The 18,297-nt window shown below is 46.9% G+C and overlaps 2 protein-coding genes across 4 annotated transcripts in view; one reads left to right on the plus strand and one right to left on the minus strand.

Moving 5' to 3' along the window:
• Positions 1–18,297, minus strand: part of LOC100661574 (pseudouridine-5'-phosphatase) — a 90,584-nt gene that overhangs the window by 71,978 nt on the left and 309 nt on the right. The window lies entirely within an intron of this gene.
• Positions 17,600–18,297, plus strand: part of LOC100659001 (steroid sulfatase) — a 196,239-nt gene continuing 195,541 nt past the window's right edge. The window contains exon 1 of one of the 2 annotated variants that reach the window (XM_010600188.3): positions 17,600–18,109. In XM_010600188.3, the coding sequence (XP_010598490.3) occupies positions 18,041–18,109 (69 nt within the window). In that variant the 5' untranslated portion in view covers positions 17,600–18,040. The remainder of the gene's footprint in view (positions 18,110–18,297) is intronic. The other variant, XM_023539677.2, reaches the window with a different exon arrangement.

Below are 18,297 nucleotides of genomic sequence, written 5' to 3' on the forward strand. Positions count from 1 at the left end.
CTTTTGAGTGGATATAGTCGAATTGGCACTTTTTTCTGACACCAAGCTGTAAGGATCAATTCAATGAAATTCAATTCCGGCCCTCTGTTCTGACCCCAGTCACACATGCAGTACTTCCTCCCTGACCTCGAACACCTGGAGCTGGAGGTCAGAGGTGAGGAGGTAAAGGACAGTCCTCCAGCCCGCCACGTCAGCCCAAGACCACAGATGCTAGCCACAAGCACGGCAGTCCCACGACACCCTCACTTCTGACCTACTGGCTATAAATGTGGGGTCTTCCCACTACCTCTTCAGGATGCCAGCCTCGAGGTTGGGGCACCCTGGGCTTCCTGACTTCTGACCTGCTGCTGGCTCCCCACTACTCCCTCGGGTTTCAGAATTCGCTAGAACAACTTATAGAACCCAGGGAAAGCTCTATACGTTTTTGATTACCGTTTTATTATAGCAAAAAGCATACAAATGAAGAGACGCATAGAGCGAAGTCACAGAGGGTTCCCAGCGCAGAGTCCCCGTGTTCCGAAGCAGGGACGCGGGGCCCTCCCACACGCATGGATGTCTTCTACCAACCAGGAAGCCCGAGGAGCTTCCATGTCGAGAGCTTTAACTGGGGGTCTCATTATGTAATGCAGACTCCAGCCCCTCTCCCCTGAAGCCAGTCCACATACAAGGTGACAAAGAGTTTGATATCATGAAGTAGGTCTTTCTGGCCTGGCCAGCCCCAACCCAAGAGTCAATTAGCATATCCTGTTAGGTCAGGTGTGTTCTGGGGCCCTCAACGAAGACATTTATGATCACTGGGGAAATACCAAGGTTTTCCAGGTTACCTCTCAGGAACCAAGGACAAAGATCAAATTCCTTGGGTAAAGTTACAGTAAACCCCAAGGACTTAAATCAATCCCCGGCTACTCGGAAATGTTTCAAAGGATACTCCCAAATTCAGACACCTGATGTATTCAACAAGGAGATAAAATATCCTAGTTTTGTAACTGTGGCTTAACAAATATAAAGGTGTTTAAGTTTATAAAAAAAAAAAAACTTAGGGACAGAATCAAACACTATTATTTAACAGTGACTGTTAAAACTTACTAGACTGATAAACAGGATAAGGAGAGATTAAAAGCTTGAGGAACAGCTAAGTAAGTTTTTGAATCTCGAGTATTAATAGCTTATAAATTTTTAAAACCAAAGTGTCCGGCACGCGGTGGCCAACTCTGAGAACATAAGAACTCACGTTGGTAATATCAAGTGCTCGTAATACATCAGCTCTCACGTGTATAGCTCTCTTTTGTTGTTGTCGTTAGTTGCCACGAAGTCTATTGCCAACTCATGGCGGCCCCCTTCCACAGGGTTTTCAAGGCCGTGACCTTTTGGAAGTGGATCACCAGGCCTGTCTTCTGAGGTGCGTATGGGTGAGTCTGAACCTCCAACCTTACAGCTAATAGTTGAGTGCTTAACAGTTTGCATCACCCTACCCAGGGTGCCCTATCATATATAATATAAATATATTATAAATAATAATATAGCTATATCATAAGAGCAGTGAATAGAAAAGTGCTAGAATTCAAAGCTACCTCTACAGGAGTCGTTGCCCTGGGCAGAAGTGTATTCCTGCCATTTCAAGTTGGTGCCTAGGATGGAGTCTCCCATAAGTAAGAGAGGGTCAGATATACTTGAAGGAGCCCTGGTGGCCCAGTGGTTTAGCACTCGGCTGCTAACTGAAAGGTTGGAGGTTGGAACCCAACAGTCCCTCTACCACCAGAGAAAGATGCGGCTGTCTGCTTCCATAAAGATTATAGCCTTGGAAACCCTACGGGGCAGTTGTACTCCGTCCTATAGGGTCACTATGAGTTGGAATCGCCTTGAAGGCAATGGGTTTGGTATGGGTTTCAGAGGCAAGCTTGGAAATGAGGCAGCGGCCCAGATGCGTGACAAGTTTTCTGAACGTGGTTCTGAGCATCTAAGTACTATTTATAACATTTCTCTCCTGGGAAACGTACTCTAAGTGCTCCAGTACTGTGCACCTAAATTATTTTAGGCTCTTCATTTACGCTGTAGTATCGATACTAATGAATGGTAATGACGCATAGCAGAATCAGAGAGCCGCCCAGAAAAGCAGCAGGGCCCAAGATGGTGATCCACTGAATAATAAGGGATTAATATATATATATTTTTTAATTATAAATATCTAGCCCGACTTCCCATAATCCATCTTTTCTGGAACTGGTAGCTGTTTATTAAGTGTTAATTACACCCGAATGCATCTGGCTGATGAGCTCCTGTGGGTGAAATCAGTAGCTGAACACAGTCCTCGTGGGAGGACAGGACCCAGAGGACACAGGGCCCTTGGCCTCTGGCAGTTCTGGCAGCCACTGCTTAGAACATAATTAGAGAAGCCAAGTATATGGGAGAGAGGTGTCAGGGGATAATGAGTGATACCCCAACATTTCACTAACAACGCTCACTAATGCCTAGCCATCACAGGACACACACAAAACGGCAGTCCTTGTTCGTGTCTAGCCTACGTTCTCACGTTGCCTGCAATGTGTTGAAAATCGAGCCCGTAGAAAAAAATTTTTTTTTTTTTTTTAGGGAAGGGGTGGGTAAGGGCCCCGGTGGCGCAAATGGTTAAGTGCTGCACTACTAAGTGAAAGGTCGGCTGTTCGAACCCACCCAGAGGCACCTCGGAAGAAACGCCTGGTGACCTGCTTCTACAAGGTCACAGGCATTGAAAACCCTAGGCAACGGTCTACTCTAGGTGAGTCGGAATCAACTCAAGGGTAACTAACAACAAGAGGTGATCTAACAGATGGGATCCACCTAGTCTTCACTGTGTCCTATAACATCTTAACCATCCTTTCAAGGGTGAAGATAATTACTGAGTGGAGTTTCTGTTGGCAACACTCATCAGGTCCAAGTACTGGGCTAAGACTTGGAGAACACTCAACAAAACAGACCTAGATCCTGGCCTTCATCCAGGGCGCAGTTTAGAATCTAATGTTTTGCTCACAGTTCTGCTCCCAGCTCCAAGGGTCAGGCTCCGTTCTTCTTTGTCTTTGCCTTCAGGGTCCTTTAAGCATTCTGCCTATCCCACAGCCCCTCAGGAAAAGAGGGATAACCAGCAAGGACGGCCTCTCTGGAAATGACAGTTCGTAATTTTGTGTGTGTAACCACCAGCCGCCATTCAGGCAACTTCGACTCATCGTGACCCTCATGTGTGTTAGAACACAGCTGTGCTCCAGACGGATTTCTGTGGCTGTTATCTTTCAGAAGTCAGTCACTAGGGCTTTCTACCGAGACAACTCTGGATGGAGTCAAATCCCCAACCTTTCAGTTAGCAGCTGATCCATTAATCATTTGTACCACCTAGAGACTCCACAGATACACAGATTATAGAACCACAGATGGGGGAAAAAAAACAGAAAAGCCTCAGACTCATGCCAACCCCATGTGTGTTAGACTAGAACTGGGCTCCACACAGTTTTCGACGGCTGACCTTTTGGCAGTAGATCACGAAGACCTTCTTCCAAGGCACCTCGGGGTAGATTCAAACCACTCCGAACCATTTGCACCACCCAAGGACTTTGTATGAGTCTCAAGTTTTTTTTTTTCCTTGGGACAGGACCCCTCTGGCGACGGTAAAGGAAGGGGCGACCCTGACCTCAGTTACCACCAGAAATGTAAACTATGCAGGACTGCCTCGCACTCCCTCCACAGAGCACACACTGGTCCACTCTGATATGGTCACCGAGGACTAAAAAGAAAAATTACTCTGGGTATAAAACCATGTTGCATGAACACAGCAAACAGCACTACCAAATCAATGGTTCTTTTCAAAGTTTCCCCTGAGCTCGGCGAGCTGACTCCAATATTTACCCTAAAGCATTTTCTTTTCTCCCCTGCTCTGCAAAAACCAAACCAACCCTGCTGCGGCTGAGTCAATCCCAACACGTGGCAACCTCGTGTGACAGAGTAGAGCTACTCCGTGGGGGTTTCTTGGCTGTAATCTTCACGGAAGCAGATCACAGGTCTGTGGCTGCCACTGGGTGGGTCCGAACCACCAACCTTTAGGCTAGTAGTCAAATACAAATCGTTTGTACCACCCAGGGACTTTCCATTTGGAAACCAGCAAGCATCTCACAGCTAAGTAAACTCCACCTGGTAGGTGGCGGGGGGAGAAGAACCTGGTAGCTGCAGTAGTTAAGAGCTCGGCTGCTAACCAAAAGGTCAGCAGTTCAAATCCACCAGCCACTGCTTGGAAGCACTATGGGGCAGTTCTACTCTGTCCTATAGGGCTGCTATGAGTCAGGATCAACTTGACAGCAATGGATTTTTTGGTCTGGTTTTGGTAAGTGGGGCTGTGCCCTCTACAGCTCCCTGTTTGCAACTCAGCTGAACAGGAAGGACAGCAGCAGAGAGGGCTTCCGTGGTGCCAATTCTTGCTCATCACCAGGCAACAGACTGGACCTGAAAGGGAGGGTCTGAACGCAGGGCTGCAATCTCCAGGAGGTGCAAATGTAAAAGCACTCTACTATTAGCTGAAAAGGCTGGCAGAAGCCCCTCAGAAGACAGGCCTGGTGATCTGCTTCCGGAAGGTGACAGTCTTGAAAACCCTATGGAGTAGTTCTGTTTTGCACACATGGGGTCCTCATGACTCAAGAATGGACTTGACAGCAACTAAAGACAACAATCTTTATGGAACCAGATTGCCAGGCCTTTCTTCTCTGGTGCTGCTGGGTAGGTTCAAACCACTGACCTTTCGGTTAGCAGCTGAGAGTTTAACCACTGCGCCACCAGGGCCCCTTAAAAAATCATTGGTGTCGAATCTGACTCTTAACGACCCTACAGGACAGAGCAGAACTGCCCCACATGATTTCCAAGGTTATACGTTTACTGCATCAGGATTGAAGGAAGACTCATTAACAACCTGCGATATGCAGATGACACAACCTTACTTGCAAAAAGTGAAGAGGACCTGAAGCATTTACTGATGAAGATCAAAGACCACAGCCTTCAATATGGATTACACCTCAACATAAAGAAAACAAAAATCCTCACAACTGGACCAGTAAGCAACATCATGATAAATGGAGAAAAGATTGAAGTTGTCAAGGATTTCATTACTTGGATCCACAATCAATGCTCGTGGAAGCTGCAGTCAAGAAATCAAATAATGCATCCCATTGGGCTAATCTGCTGCAAAAGATCTGTTTGAAGTACTACAAAGCAAAGACGCCACTTTGAGGACTAAGGTGTGCCTGACCCAAGCCACGCTATTTTCAATCCCTTCATATGCATGAGAAAGCTGGGCAATGAATAAGGAAGAACAGAGAAGAACTGAGGCCTTTCAATGATGGTGTTGGCAAAGAATACTGAATATACATGGAGTGCAGGAAAAATGAACAAATCTGTCTTGAAAGTACAGCCAGAATGCTCCTTAGAAGCGAGGATGGAAATGTTACCAGGAGGGACAAGTCCCTGGAAAAGGACATCATGCTTGGTAAAGCACAGGGTCAGGGAAACAGAGAAAGTCCTTCAAAGAGACGGACTGACACAGTGGCTTGCCGTGATGGGCTCAAGCATAACAAGGATTATGAGGACTACACAGGAGCAGGCAGTGTTTCGTTCGTTCTGTTGTACATAAGGTCGCTATGAGTCGGAACCAACTCAACGGCACGTAACAACCATTTTTACAGAAGCAGAATGCTACATCTTTCTCCTTACCAAACGAAACCCACCTTTTGGACCTTTTGGACCCTTTGGACAGAGAAGAACTGCCCCACAGGGTTTCCAAGGCTGTAATCTTTACCAGTGCAGACAGCTACATCTTTCTCCTGTGGAGCGGCTGGCAGGTTTGAACCCTAGACCTTTTGGTTAGCAGCTGGGCACTTAACCACTGCACTACCAGGGCTCCTCCATTCTGCCATGCTTTTCAGAAATTCCTTTTCAACTTAAAGCTCTATCTCCAATAACCCCCACTAGCCAAAAGAAAACCTTTCAAGAGCAGAAAGCGCCTTCCATCTTTAGCCACTGGAATGGATCCATCCAAAGGCTGGTAGCATGGAGCCACTTTAACTGCTTCCAGGGGTTGGCCGGCTGATTGCTCAAATAACCAGTGGGAGACTTAAATGCTTTTTGCAGGGCACTCCAGACGACAACAACTGGTTTATCAAGACAGGTGCTGAGATATGGCTGGAGCTCCGAGGGAAGAACAAGTTCAGCCAGCCCTATCTGGCTGACCCGGAGGTAACCTACGTGTCTGCAAGTTGACCACAGAGCTGAGCAACAGAGGGGAGAGGGTGCCCGGTACGTCACAGATAGAGCCCAAGGCTATTCCTATGGGCCTCAAACATCTTCCTCTTGAAACGTATTTAAGGGCCAGTTTATGACAAAATTCCTCTCATGTAAGAAATCCAGGAACACGAGCGAGAGAAAAGCCTCCTGGTGAGGTCTCTCCTCTCACCAGGCCCCATTCCAGCAAAACGCACCTGGGCCCCAGGACTGTTTGCAGATTCATTCACGTGCCCACCAACATTTCACAAATGCTGCTGATCTTCCTGGAAGTAGCGGGACTGCCCTGAAGGACCCCTGTGTTTTTTATGAAATTGTTGTATCTCTTTCCAAAGTGGTGAGAAGAGAGAGAACTCTCACAGTCAGTGCCGCTGGAGTTAAGCCACCTGACTTCAGGAAGCCTCAGTTTCGCATCTGCAAAATGGGTAGTGTCACCAATAAGAACCACAGGCCATCTGCTTGCTGTGAGAGGGAAGTGAGAGAATGCCTATAAAGTGCTCGGAACAATACCAAAGACGGGGTGAGAGCTCTGAGTGAATACTGTCAGACCAGGGAAAAGGGTGAGAGTCTAAAGAAAGCCAGTGGTGGCTAGAATGAAATGAACATGGTTTTGACATATTTAGAAATAAGTAAAGGCCGGGAGATCTACTCCCGAAAAATCAGCCATTGAAAACTTCATGGGGTCACCGTGAGTCAACTCAAACGTAACTGGTTTACTGGTTTCCACCATTCCCATGTCTTAGCTAGCTTAAGGAGTCCCTAGGGGGTGCACGCGAGTAAAACACTGAGCTGCTGACCGAAAGATTAGAAGTCTGAGTCTACGCAGAGGTGCCTGGAAGAAAAGCCTGGTGACCAATCTACTTCCAAAAAATCAGCCACTGAAAACCTTATGGAGCACAACTCTACTGAGACATACATGGTGTCACCCACCAGGAGTCAGGATGGACTTGATGACAGTGGGTTTGTTTTTATTTGGTTGTTGGTGGTGCAAACAATTAATGCACTTGGCTGCTAACTGAAAGGTCAGAGATTTTAGTAAACTCAGAGGTGCCCAGAAGCACCTTGTAAGAAAGGCCTGGCAATCTCCTTCTGAAAAATCAGCCACTGAAAACTCCCTGGAGCGCAGTTCTACTCTGACATACACAGGGTCACCGTGAGTCGGCATCGACTCAATGGCAGTGGGTTTGGGTTTTAAGTACTTGGAATGCTGGGAGGTGGAGGAGGATGAGAAATCAGAGATGAGCTCCCAATTGGGACCCGTGTGGCTTATGCTGTCATTTCCCTACAAGAGAACGCAGAAAAACAGCTACCAGGCGGTGAATAGTTTAGTTTAAAGAGTAAGTTTAGAAGACGGTGCTTTGTGCTGTCTCTGGACCACTAAACCGCAAGCCAAACCCGCTGCCGTGGAGTCAGTCCTGACTCATACCAACCCTATAAGTCAGAGTAGAACTGCCCCATAGGGTTTCCAAGGCTGCAATCTTTACGGAAGCAGACGGCCACATCTTTTCTGTTGCAGAGCAGCTGGTGGGTTCCAACTGCAGACCTTCTGGTTAGCAGTTGAACACTTAACCACTGTACCACCAGGGCTTCTTTCTGGGCCACTAGGGTAGGAACGGGCTCAAGCATAACAATGATTGTGAGGATGGTGCAGGACCGGGCACTGTTTTTGTTCTGTTGTACACGGGGTTGCTATGAGTCGGAGGTGACTCGATGGCACCTAACAATAACAGGGCAGAATACCCAGTGGTCCCTGGGACTTGCAGACGTGCACTCGAGAGAAACGTGAAGGAGAGCCATCCATAGAGGCCAAGGACACGCTGGTGCCTAGGCGTCAGCTGGAACCATGAGTTTAGAAGAGGGTCCATGGGGACACCAAACAGAAGTGAAGAGGAAGAGAAGGGTATGAGGAACAAAGACAAGAACCTGCCAGTGAAACCAAGAGACAGGTGTCCATGCAGAGTGGGAAAGCGTCAAATGAGGCAGAAAGCTCTGGAAATATGTGAGAGAACTTACTGGATTTGGCCATCTGGAAGTCACTGGTACATTCATGACAGCCAAATCTGTGGGCTGTAGGATTAAAGCCAGTTTGCAGTGAGGGAACGGGGAAGGAGGGAGATATTGTTAACTGCTGTCGAGTTGATTCAACTCCTGGAGGCCCCATGTGTGCAGAGTAGAATTGCCCTGTGGGGTTTTCAAGGCTGTGACCTTTCGGAAGCAGATCGCCCCGGTTTTCTTCTGAGGTACCTCTGGGGGGGTTCGAACTGCCAACCTTTCAGTTAGTAGTCGAGTGCTGAACTGTTGGTGCCACCCAGGGGCTCCTAAAGAAGGAAGTAGGGATGGTGAGTCCTGCCTGCTGTTTTAAGAAGCTTGATGGGAACGGAGCAAAGAGATGCTACAGAGGGACAGTAAGGTCAAGAACTATTTCTGTTTCAGAAACAGAACTCGGACCAGTGGACTCCGTCCTCCCACACTTCTCTGCTCTGTCAGGTTTAACGCCTTTATTATTGTTGTTAGCTGGCCTCGCGTTGGCCTCTGATTCACAGCAACCCAAAGGACAACCCTGGTGACCCACAGGGTTCTCACTGGCTGATTTTCAGAAGCAGATCACCAGACCTTTCTTCCTAGTCTGTCTTTAGTCTGGAAGCTCCGCTGAAACCTGTTCAGCACACAGCAACGTGCAAGCCTCCACTGACAGACAGGTGACGGCTGCACGTGAGGTGCACTGGTCAGTAATCCAGCCCGGGTCTCCCTCATAGAAGGTAAGAATTCTCCCAATGGACCACCTCTGCCTTCTCAGAGGGAGTATAAAGGAGACGCGTCCCTATCTATGTTCCCAGAGGCCGGGGCTTGGGCAGTTACTTAACAAGCACACATGTCCTGCGTCCTACATGTCAAAGGCACTCCTAAGACGTCTTCAGGTATGGCCTAAGTTTCTAAACCAGCCTTGAGAAAGGTGCTCTATTTCATTACCCTCATTTTACTAAGAGACAGAGGGCTTGAGTATCTTGTTCACCCAGTCACCCTGCTAGTGCTGGCAAGTGGCAAACTCAGGACTCCAACAATAAGTCTGGCCCCAAGAGGAGACTTAATGCAAAAAGTCAAAAGTGTTTGTTTTCCAACCATGCACCCTCTTACTGTTAACACTCCTGCTGTTGTTGGGTGCTGTTGAGTAGATTCCAACTCACAACGACCCTGTGTTGACAGAGTAGAACTGCCCCAAGGTTTCCTCAGCTGTAATATTTACAGAAGCAGAAAGCCAGGTCTTTCTCCCCCGGAGCAGCTGGCGGAGTTCCACCAGCTTATGTTTCATTTAGCAGCTGAACGCTTAACTGTGTGCGCCACCAGGGCTCCTTAAGCACTCCTAGAGAACACAGTTTTCCAGGCACAGGGTTTTACCGTCCTTGCTGTTTTAGCAGCCTCTGGCATCATCGCTGTATCATCGGCTTGGTAGCCCGACTCCATTCTAGCCGAATTTATCACCAGGCAGCCCCCCGTGGCCACGTGCACACCCGGGCCAAATTCCACCAGAGACAACAGTCTCTCCCTTGAGTGTGACTGTAGAAATGGGCAGACGCATATGTAGCTTTGCTCCTGGTCTGTTCCTGGCTAGCTGTGTGATGGGCAGCCTTTTCTAAGCAGGGCATCACCGCTCAGGAAAGGGCAGGAAGCTTGGCCCCTCTCCCAGGGCTGGACAGGAAGGTGGATGCTCACCAAATGTGCAGACTGGGGCCAACAGCAATGTTGTGCAATTTCCTGCTGGCTAACAGCGTCGTGGAGGTGACTATTCCCATCCCACACACAGGCACCACTGCCTGCAGATGCTTGGTTACTGATCTCACCCATCCTAATACATATGTGAGGGAGGCAGTGTACACAGGAAGGTGAAGGAGGGGATGACAAAGCAGCCAAACGCCGCCGGTTTGCGAAGAGGCACTACAAGGACCACGGTCTGTTTTGGCAAAGCGAAGGGGAAAAACCGTTTCGGGAGCAGAAGTGTGCGTGCGTTATACAGGGGTCACATTGTCAAGAAAATTCTCGTTAGGCATCAACCATAGGCAATTTTGGCATCCCTGGGTGGTACAGATGGGTCATGTGCTCAGCTACTAACTGAAAGGCTGGAGGCTCGAGTGCACCCAGAGGTGCCTCAGAAGAAAGGCCTGGAGATCTACTTCTGAAAAATCAGCCATTGAAAACCCTATGGAGCAACCCCTGAGACTATTGCCCTGAGATAATCTTTAAACCTGAAACCAAAAATATCCCCTGAAGTCTTCTTGAAACCAAACATTAGTTTAGCTTAACTGGTACAAAATGTCTGCCTTGAGCATTACACTCTTTTACGATCTATCTATATGGGATTAAGTTGACAAAACTTAATCACTCAAAAAAAAATCACTCAAAAGAGAACCTTAGAGGGCAGTGAGTTTATATTAATGGGGGAGAAACAATTCAGAAAAGGAGGGGGAGAATGGCTGCCAACTGGAAGAGTGTCATCCACGTTACCGACTTGTACATGCAGAAACTGTTGAATTGGTGTGTTTTGCTGTGTATATTCTCAACAACAATAAAATAAATTAAGAAAAAAAAAAAAGCATTTTACCACTCCTCACAGTTCTGTTTACAAAGTCCTAACTGTGAACTAGCAAGGATGGTTACCTTTAGAGCTTTACCTTGTGATAACATCATATATCATCAGTGCTTTCAGTGGACGTTTCCCTGCTCTTTAACTCTGCATTCACCTCCATCTACTCCTGCAAAACAACAGAGATCCACTAATGCCAAGCAACGGGGTCCTCAGTCGCCTCATGTGCATGCGAAAGCTGGACAACAGAAAAGGAAGACAGAAAAACAACCGACATATTTGAATTACGGTGCTAGCAAAGAACACTGAATATACCATGGACTGCCAGGAGAATGAACACATCCGCCTTAGCGGAAACACAACCAGGATGCTCTTACAAGCTAGGACGGAGAGACTTCGCTTACTTTGGGCACGTCATCAGGAAAGATCAATCACTCGAAAAAGACACCGTGGTTGGTAAAGCAGAGGGTCGGCGAAAATGAGAATAACCTCAGTGAGGTGGACTGACACAACGGCCCCAACCACAGACTCAAACACATCAAGACGCCGTGGAGACGGCACGGCGCTGGGCAACGTTTCGTTCTGTCGTACATGGGGTCGCCATGAGTTAGAGCCAACTCCCAGGCAATTAACAACAATCAGTTAAAAAAGAAAAAGAAATAGCATCAGAGGAAAAAAGTAATGATAATCAGGAAGATACCCACTGCCATCAACAAACAGCTTTTTAGGGCAAAAAAAGAAAGGAAGAAAAAGGTAAAAACTCTTTTAAAAAAAAGTAATGAGTGCTGGCTCTTGACTATATCCGGTGTGCATAACTAAGGTTCCAAATAAAACCGCACTAGGAGGATATTTTTTTTTAATTAAAAAAAAATATATATATATAATAAGGGAGCCCTGTGGCCCAGTGGTTAAGACATAAGGCTGCTAACCAAAAAGTCAGCAGTTCAAATTCACCAGGCGCTCCTCGGAACCCAAAGGGGCCATCCCATAGGGTCACTATGAGTCCGAATGGCTCCACAACAATGAGGTTGGTTTTGGTTTGGTTAGGAGGGTAAGGAAGCTTTGAGGAAATAAGGGCATTTCATACCCGCAATGACGGAAACCAGCTGAATCCTTCAGTCATATCACTAGCTTAATAAAACTCCCTTTTATCTGCAGTATTTTACAATTTAAATCTCACCCCCTGCTGAATTATTCTAGGAATAGGAGCAACTGTGGCTGACAAGGAACCACTAACTACAAGAACAGACTCAGTGCTGACATGGCTCACATCTACCAGAAAAAGCAGAACCCAAGAGAACAGAGGTTCTCAATTTTAGTCCAAAACTCACTGTTTTATTATTGACAAATTTTCTCTAACATACGATTTAGTCTATTATCTCCTTCCTATGGCCCCTTCATGCATATTAACTCCAAATCTCTTTGGACCCTTAATGTGAACACACGTGTCCCGTGCTTGCCGAATTTCAGACTTCTTTCTGGTTTTCAGAAACAATAGTCATTGATTATCGATTACACTCTAGCGAGAAAGCCAAAGTTAGGGCCCCTTTGATGTAGGCTCTGCTCTGTCCCAAGGCCTCAGACCGTACTCCAAATTTCAGCCAATTCTTTGCATATGTTCACAGGAACCTAAATTCCACCTAGCAAGGTGAAGCAAAACCCAAATGTGTGTTGTTAGGTCCCAGGAGAGCCAGAGCAAAGAAAGAATGTAAACCACTACACAGTGACCCCAACATCCTGAGCGACACCCCAAAGCATGCCCAACAAGAGGGGATCTCATGATTACTTCAATCTGCAAGTTCCAAGGCTAACCAATAAACACACACAGGGGCATACCGAATGACCCTTGATTCTGCTCCACCTTCCTAAAAAATGTGCCACACCAAAGACCAGCTGTCGTGGAGTTGACTCTGACTCATGGCCACTCCATGTGTCTCAGAGTAGAACTGTGCTCCACCGGGTTTTCAATGGCTGACTTTTCAGCAGTAGATTGCCAGGCATCTCTGGGTGGACCTGAATCTCCAACCTTTGGGTTGGCACCAACCAGGGACTCCAACGTGCCAAACGACACTTAGAAACCCCACTTGGGATCGTGCGACTAACGGCATTAACTGAGAAGAACCAACAAACTCTGAAAAGTCCACATCTCTACTTTTAGGCTGTATGTGTATGATGTCAGGTCAAATGACAATGCACAGAGGTTCCTCAGAAAATTTAATCTGTGGCACGTACTAATATTAAATTCCCGCTGCTGTCGAGTCGATTTCAACTCATAGCAACTCTATGGGACAGAGTAGAACTGCCCCATAGGGTTTCCAAGGAGCAGCTGGTGGATTCAAACTGTCAACCTTTGAGTTAGCAGCCAAATGCTTAAGCACTGAGCTACCAGGGCAGGGAGATTCTATTTTTGTCATCAACTTTATGATGTTCTGGTATTTATGGAAATTCGTAGAGGTGAAGTTAAAAGGATGATAGTAGGAGACTGGATACTGAAGGTGGATTGGACAGGTTGGTGCCTGGTTCTCTGGGCCAGGGATTCTCCACCACTGTGTTCAGCAGACACCACAAAGCCCCTGCCTCTGAGACTCGAGGCAATGAAACAGGTACCTGTCAGCAGAGTCAAGGGCTATCCTTTGGCAGAAGAAAGCTATGGGAGCGTGGACAAGGACAAATTAGGTCATACATTCGACTACAGCCAGGTGACACAGAAGCCATATGTCACACACTGAAATCACCCAATCTGTGCATTTTTGGAGACGTGGTATCCATCATTCATACCACAAACGCTCTTACTTGCCCTCGCAGATTTATTTCTGTGGCTGATTTTTAAGCTAGGCTTTCTTATGTTACTTGCTGAATTTTTAGGGATTTTAAGTACCAAACTCCTGGAAAACACATTCTGCATACGCTGGGCGCCTCCTAATTCCGAATTATGTGGCTCGTTAGCATCTACCCTCTGCTCAGCCCTCACGCCTAGGCTGCTGCCACAGCAGACATCAGGCTTTGCTTCCCAGAGCTCTAGGCCTGCGTGGTCCAATATGGTGGCCACGTGCCACATGTAGCTATTGAGCACTTCAGTGTAAAACACACCGACTTTGAAGACTTGATACTAAAAAATGAAAAATATCTCAATGATCTTTTATACTGAATACCTGCTGGGTAACAATATTTCAGATACATGAGTGGTACAAACCGTTAAGTGCTCAACTACTAACCTAAAGGCTGGCAGTTCGAACCCAAGCAGAGATGCCTCAGAAGAAAGGCCTGGCAATGTGCTTCTAAAAGGTCACAGCCTTGAAAATCCTAAGAAGCACAGTTCTATTCTGACACATGGGGTCACCATAAGTCAGAGTCAATTGGTGGGCAACTGGTGGAGTCCCTGAGTGGGGCAGTCCGTTAAGGTCTGGGCTACTAACCAAAAGGTTGGAGGCTGCAACCCACCCAGAGGTGCCTCAGAAGTCCTGGTCATCTGCTTCTGAGAGGTCCCAGCCATGAAAACCTATGAAGCACACTTCCACCCTGATACACGTGTGGTCGCCAGGAGTTGGAAGTGACTTGACCACCGATTGGTGGTTACAGGAGGGTAGATAAAATTTAACATTCAAAATAATGTCACTAGTTTTATTTACTTTTTACTGTTGCTGCTGGAAAATTTTACATGGCTCCATTACATTTCTATTAGACAGCACTGCTCTCCAGACAAGCTTTCTTCTTAAAAAGATTTGACCCATCCTTTGTACACCCACCTTTCCATAGCCCTTAGCTGAGTTAATCCTTCGCTAGATAGTTGTCGCTCGAGTCCTGTTTAATACTTGCGGTCTTCTGCCTTCAAAATCTTGTACTGAACCCTAAGTAAGCTCAGCCCCCCTTTTCTTTCTCCGAATTCCATTTGAAAGCCAAAATTTTCACCTAAATCATAGCCTATGAATTGCCACCTCGTTTCAAGAAAAACAGACTCCGAAAGTGGCTTTTTTGTTTGAAAGGACAACCAACAGAAACAAATTTCAAAAGCACTGGCAAGTGCCTTGATGTTCTCCACATTTCTGCAGAAAAAAAGTTCCTTTTACCTCTTCTTTCTCCTCTGATTAAACACACTTCTCTCGTAATGTGAGAATCCTCAACAAAACTATTTGCTTTCGGTTTTACTTCCCTGAAAACTCCGGTACACGGGCTACATTAACAAATAGAACTTCCTGAGGAAATGCATTTGATGTCCTGAAAAGCAGACCTACTGCTAAAGAGATCACTATAAACTGATGATATATTGTTATGCAAACAGCACACATACTGAAGGCAGACTGAAAAATTAGAGCAAGCATAATTTGGGAGATTAAATGAGATAAAATAGTATATTTTGGAAAGCTGTCATTTAGACAAGACATTTTGTAAAATCACTAAATGAGCAGAGGCAAACTCCTGACAAAGTTCTGCAGGTCTTTCACTTCAAAGATGGATTAGGGGAGGAAAGGGGGAAAAAAAAAAAAAAACAGGTAGAAAGTGAGAAAGCACTAAGACTTATCTTCCCAAACAGCAGTTAATTCTCAGTTTTCTGACCAGTTAACGGAGTCCGTGGGTGGCACAAACAGTCAAGCACTCTGCTACTAACCTAAAGTTTGGCAGCTAGAACTCACACAGAGGTGCCTTGGAAGACAGGCCTGGTGATCTACGTCTGAAAACTCAGCCATTGAAAACTACAGAGCCCAGCTGTACTCTGACACACATGGGGTCACTGTGAGTTGAGTCAGCTCAACTCCAGCAACAGACTTTTTTGAGCAGTTCCGAGGTTTGGGTTAACATTGTCAGGTCGATGCTGGATAAACCACTATACTTGTCCTAACTAGCAAGTAAGAGGATCCTGGTTGAGAACTACCCCTGCCAGTTCTGCCAGGTAAATGCTATTCATCGCTTCAGGGAATGGCTTTGTGTGAGCCTACAATCAGAATCATGCATCAAGCTCATTTAGAAGTTTAATAAATTTAATTTTAATGAGACATCTCTGTTTGTATTAAAATTCATAAGGCTCCCCCATGAGGTTCTCCGGACCTGGCATTAGAGGGTACAGGATTTGACAATTCCACTTCTTGACCACCTGCATGGGGAAATTCATGTCTACAAACTGTACTACTTATGAATCCCAGAAGCTTTCTGAAACTGACTAATTTCAAATTCAGTAGCTGCAGACGCTGGTCTCTCCTATTAGTGACCGCTATGGAGATGTTTCGGAAATCCTGGTGGCGTAGTGGTTAAGTGCTACAGCTGCTAATCAAGAGGTCGGCAGTTGGAATCCACCAGGCACTCCTTGGAAACTCTACGGGGCAGTTCTACTCTGTCCTATAGGGTCGCTGAGTCGGAATCGACTCGACGGCAGTGGGGTTGGCTTTTTGTTTTTATGGAATTTTTTTTTAACTTCGGAATTCATCAGTTTACACCTGTGTGTCCATAAAATGAAGCTTTTTGTGTGATATATTTATATGTATGTGTGTGTCTGTGCATGCGTGTATATATACATAAAAACTCATTGCAGTCATCTCATAACAACCCTACAGGACAGAGTAGAACTGCTCCATAGGGTTTCCAAGGCTGTAATCTTTACAGAAGACTGCTATGTCTTTCTCCTGCAGAGCTTCTCCTGCAGAGCGGCTAGTGGGTTTGAACTGCTGATCTTGTGGTTAGCAGCAGAGTACTTAACCATTCCACCACCCCATGGCACCCCTTATCTCTCTCTCTCTCCCTCTGTATATATATCATCAGTCATATTACTACTAAATCACTCCACAATACAATCAGCTCTAGCAAGGGCACCCTCACCATGTAAGATAAGTACATCATTTATATTAGAACCTGACTGATTTCTCAGCTTTGCTCCTTATTCGCTGTGTGACCTTGGGCAAGTAACTTGACTTCTCTGAGCAGCAGTTGGGGGTGTGTGTTTTTAACTAGTTAAATGCAACTATTTCCTCCTACCTTGCAGGATTTTATGAAATGAAGCAATCACGTATGTGAAACCACCACCAGGTCAGCAGTTTACATTAAGTACGCAGACATTTTTACAAATCTTGGAGCCCTGGTGGCACAGTGGTTAAGAGCTCAGCTGCTAACCAAAAGGTCAGCAGTTTAAATCCACCAGCTGCTCTTTGGAAACCCTAGGGACAGTTCTACTATGTCCTATAGGGTCGCTATGAGTTGGAATTGACTCCCTGACAACTGGTTTAGGGTTTTGGTTTTTTTGGGGTTATGAGCCCAAATAAGGAGCCAGGTAGGGTAATGTTAAGCACTCGGCTGCTAGCCAAAAGGTTGATGGTCTGAAATCACCCAGTCACCGAACAGAAGACCTGGTGATCTGCTTCATAAAGATTAGGCCCGTTGCTGTCGAGTCAATTCTGACTCATGGCAACCCTACAGGCCAGAATAGAAATGCCCCATAGGGTTCCCGAAGGAGCTGCTGGTGGATTCGAACTGCTGACCTTTAGGTTAGCAGCCAAGCTCTTAACCACTTTGCCACCAGTGCTCCTTAGAGATTACAGCCTAAGAAACCCTATGGGGCAGTTCTACTCTATCCTATAGGGTCACAATGAGTCTGAATGGACTCAAGGGCACATGACAAGGAGTTCAAAAGGACTCTACAGCAAGTGGTTTCATTTTCTTGACGTATGAAGCCTTCTATTGGATGATCTCGGTGTTAATTCTGTTGTGTTTAGAACAATAAATTGAGTCTGTGTTATTCTTTTAACTGCTTTCCGTAGTCACAGAGGGGTGAAGGTGAGGTTCACCGTCTACCACGACTGACTGGCTGAACGACTGCTTAGTCCACACACAAGTGCTCCTAACCCCTCAGATGCACAGAGCAGTGCTTCCCAAACTTTCCCTTCTGACGGGGCAGTTCTGGGGTGGGACCGGAGCTTCTGTATTTGTAGACAGTTCCCAGGCTCTGGGTTAGTGTGAGCAGCCAAACCAAATAACTGGGCCACTCATCCCCCGCGCTTCTGGACTTCGGGAGCCGATACTTGCTGGTTACCGGCTGGGACCGCCCTGTGCACTGCAGGACGTTAAACGGCATCCCTGACCTCCACCCTCTAGGTGCCGGCTAGCACCTCCCCGCCTGCAGCTGCGACACCCCAAAATGTCCCCAGCCGCTGCCAGACGTCCCCTGAGGGGCAAAGCCGCCCGGCTGCGATGTACGGCCACGTAGGCTGCTACAATCAAGGTGCGTCCACCTCCGAGGTCACCTGGAGACGGCGGCAGGTACCACTGAGGCTGCTTTGAAGATGGGGAAACTGAGGCTGCGCGGGGGCGGCCGGAGGCCTCGGGCGGGGTGGGGATGGAGGAGTCTGGACCCGGGATGGCCACGTGACCGCGCGTCCGGCCGAGGGTCCCCGGGGGCTCACCGGGACGTGCTGCGACCCCCACACCACGGCCGGCCACCGGAAGCG

Source organism: Loxodonta africana, chromosome X (assembly GCF_030014295.1).
Source record: "Loxodonta africana isolate mLoxAfr1 chromosome X, mLoxAfr1.hap2, whole genome shotgun sequence".
Taxonomy (NCBI): domain Eukaryota; kingdom Metazoa; phylum Chordata; class Mammalia; order Proboscidea; family Elephantidae; genus Loxodonta; species Loxodonta africana.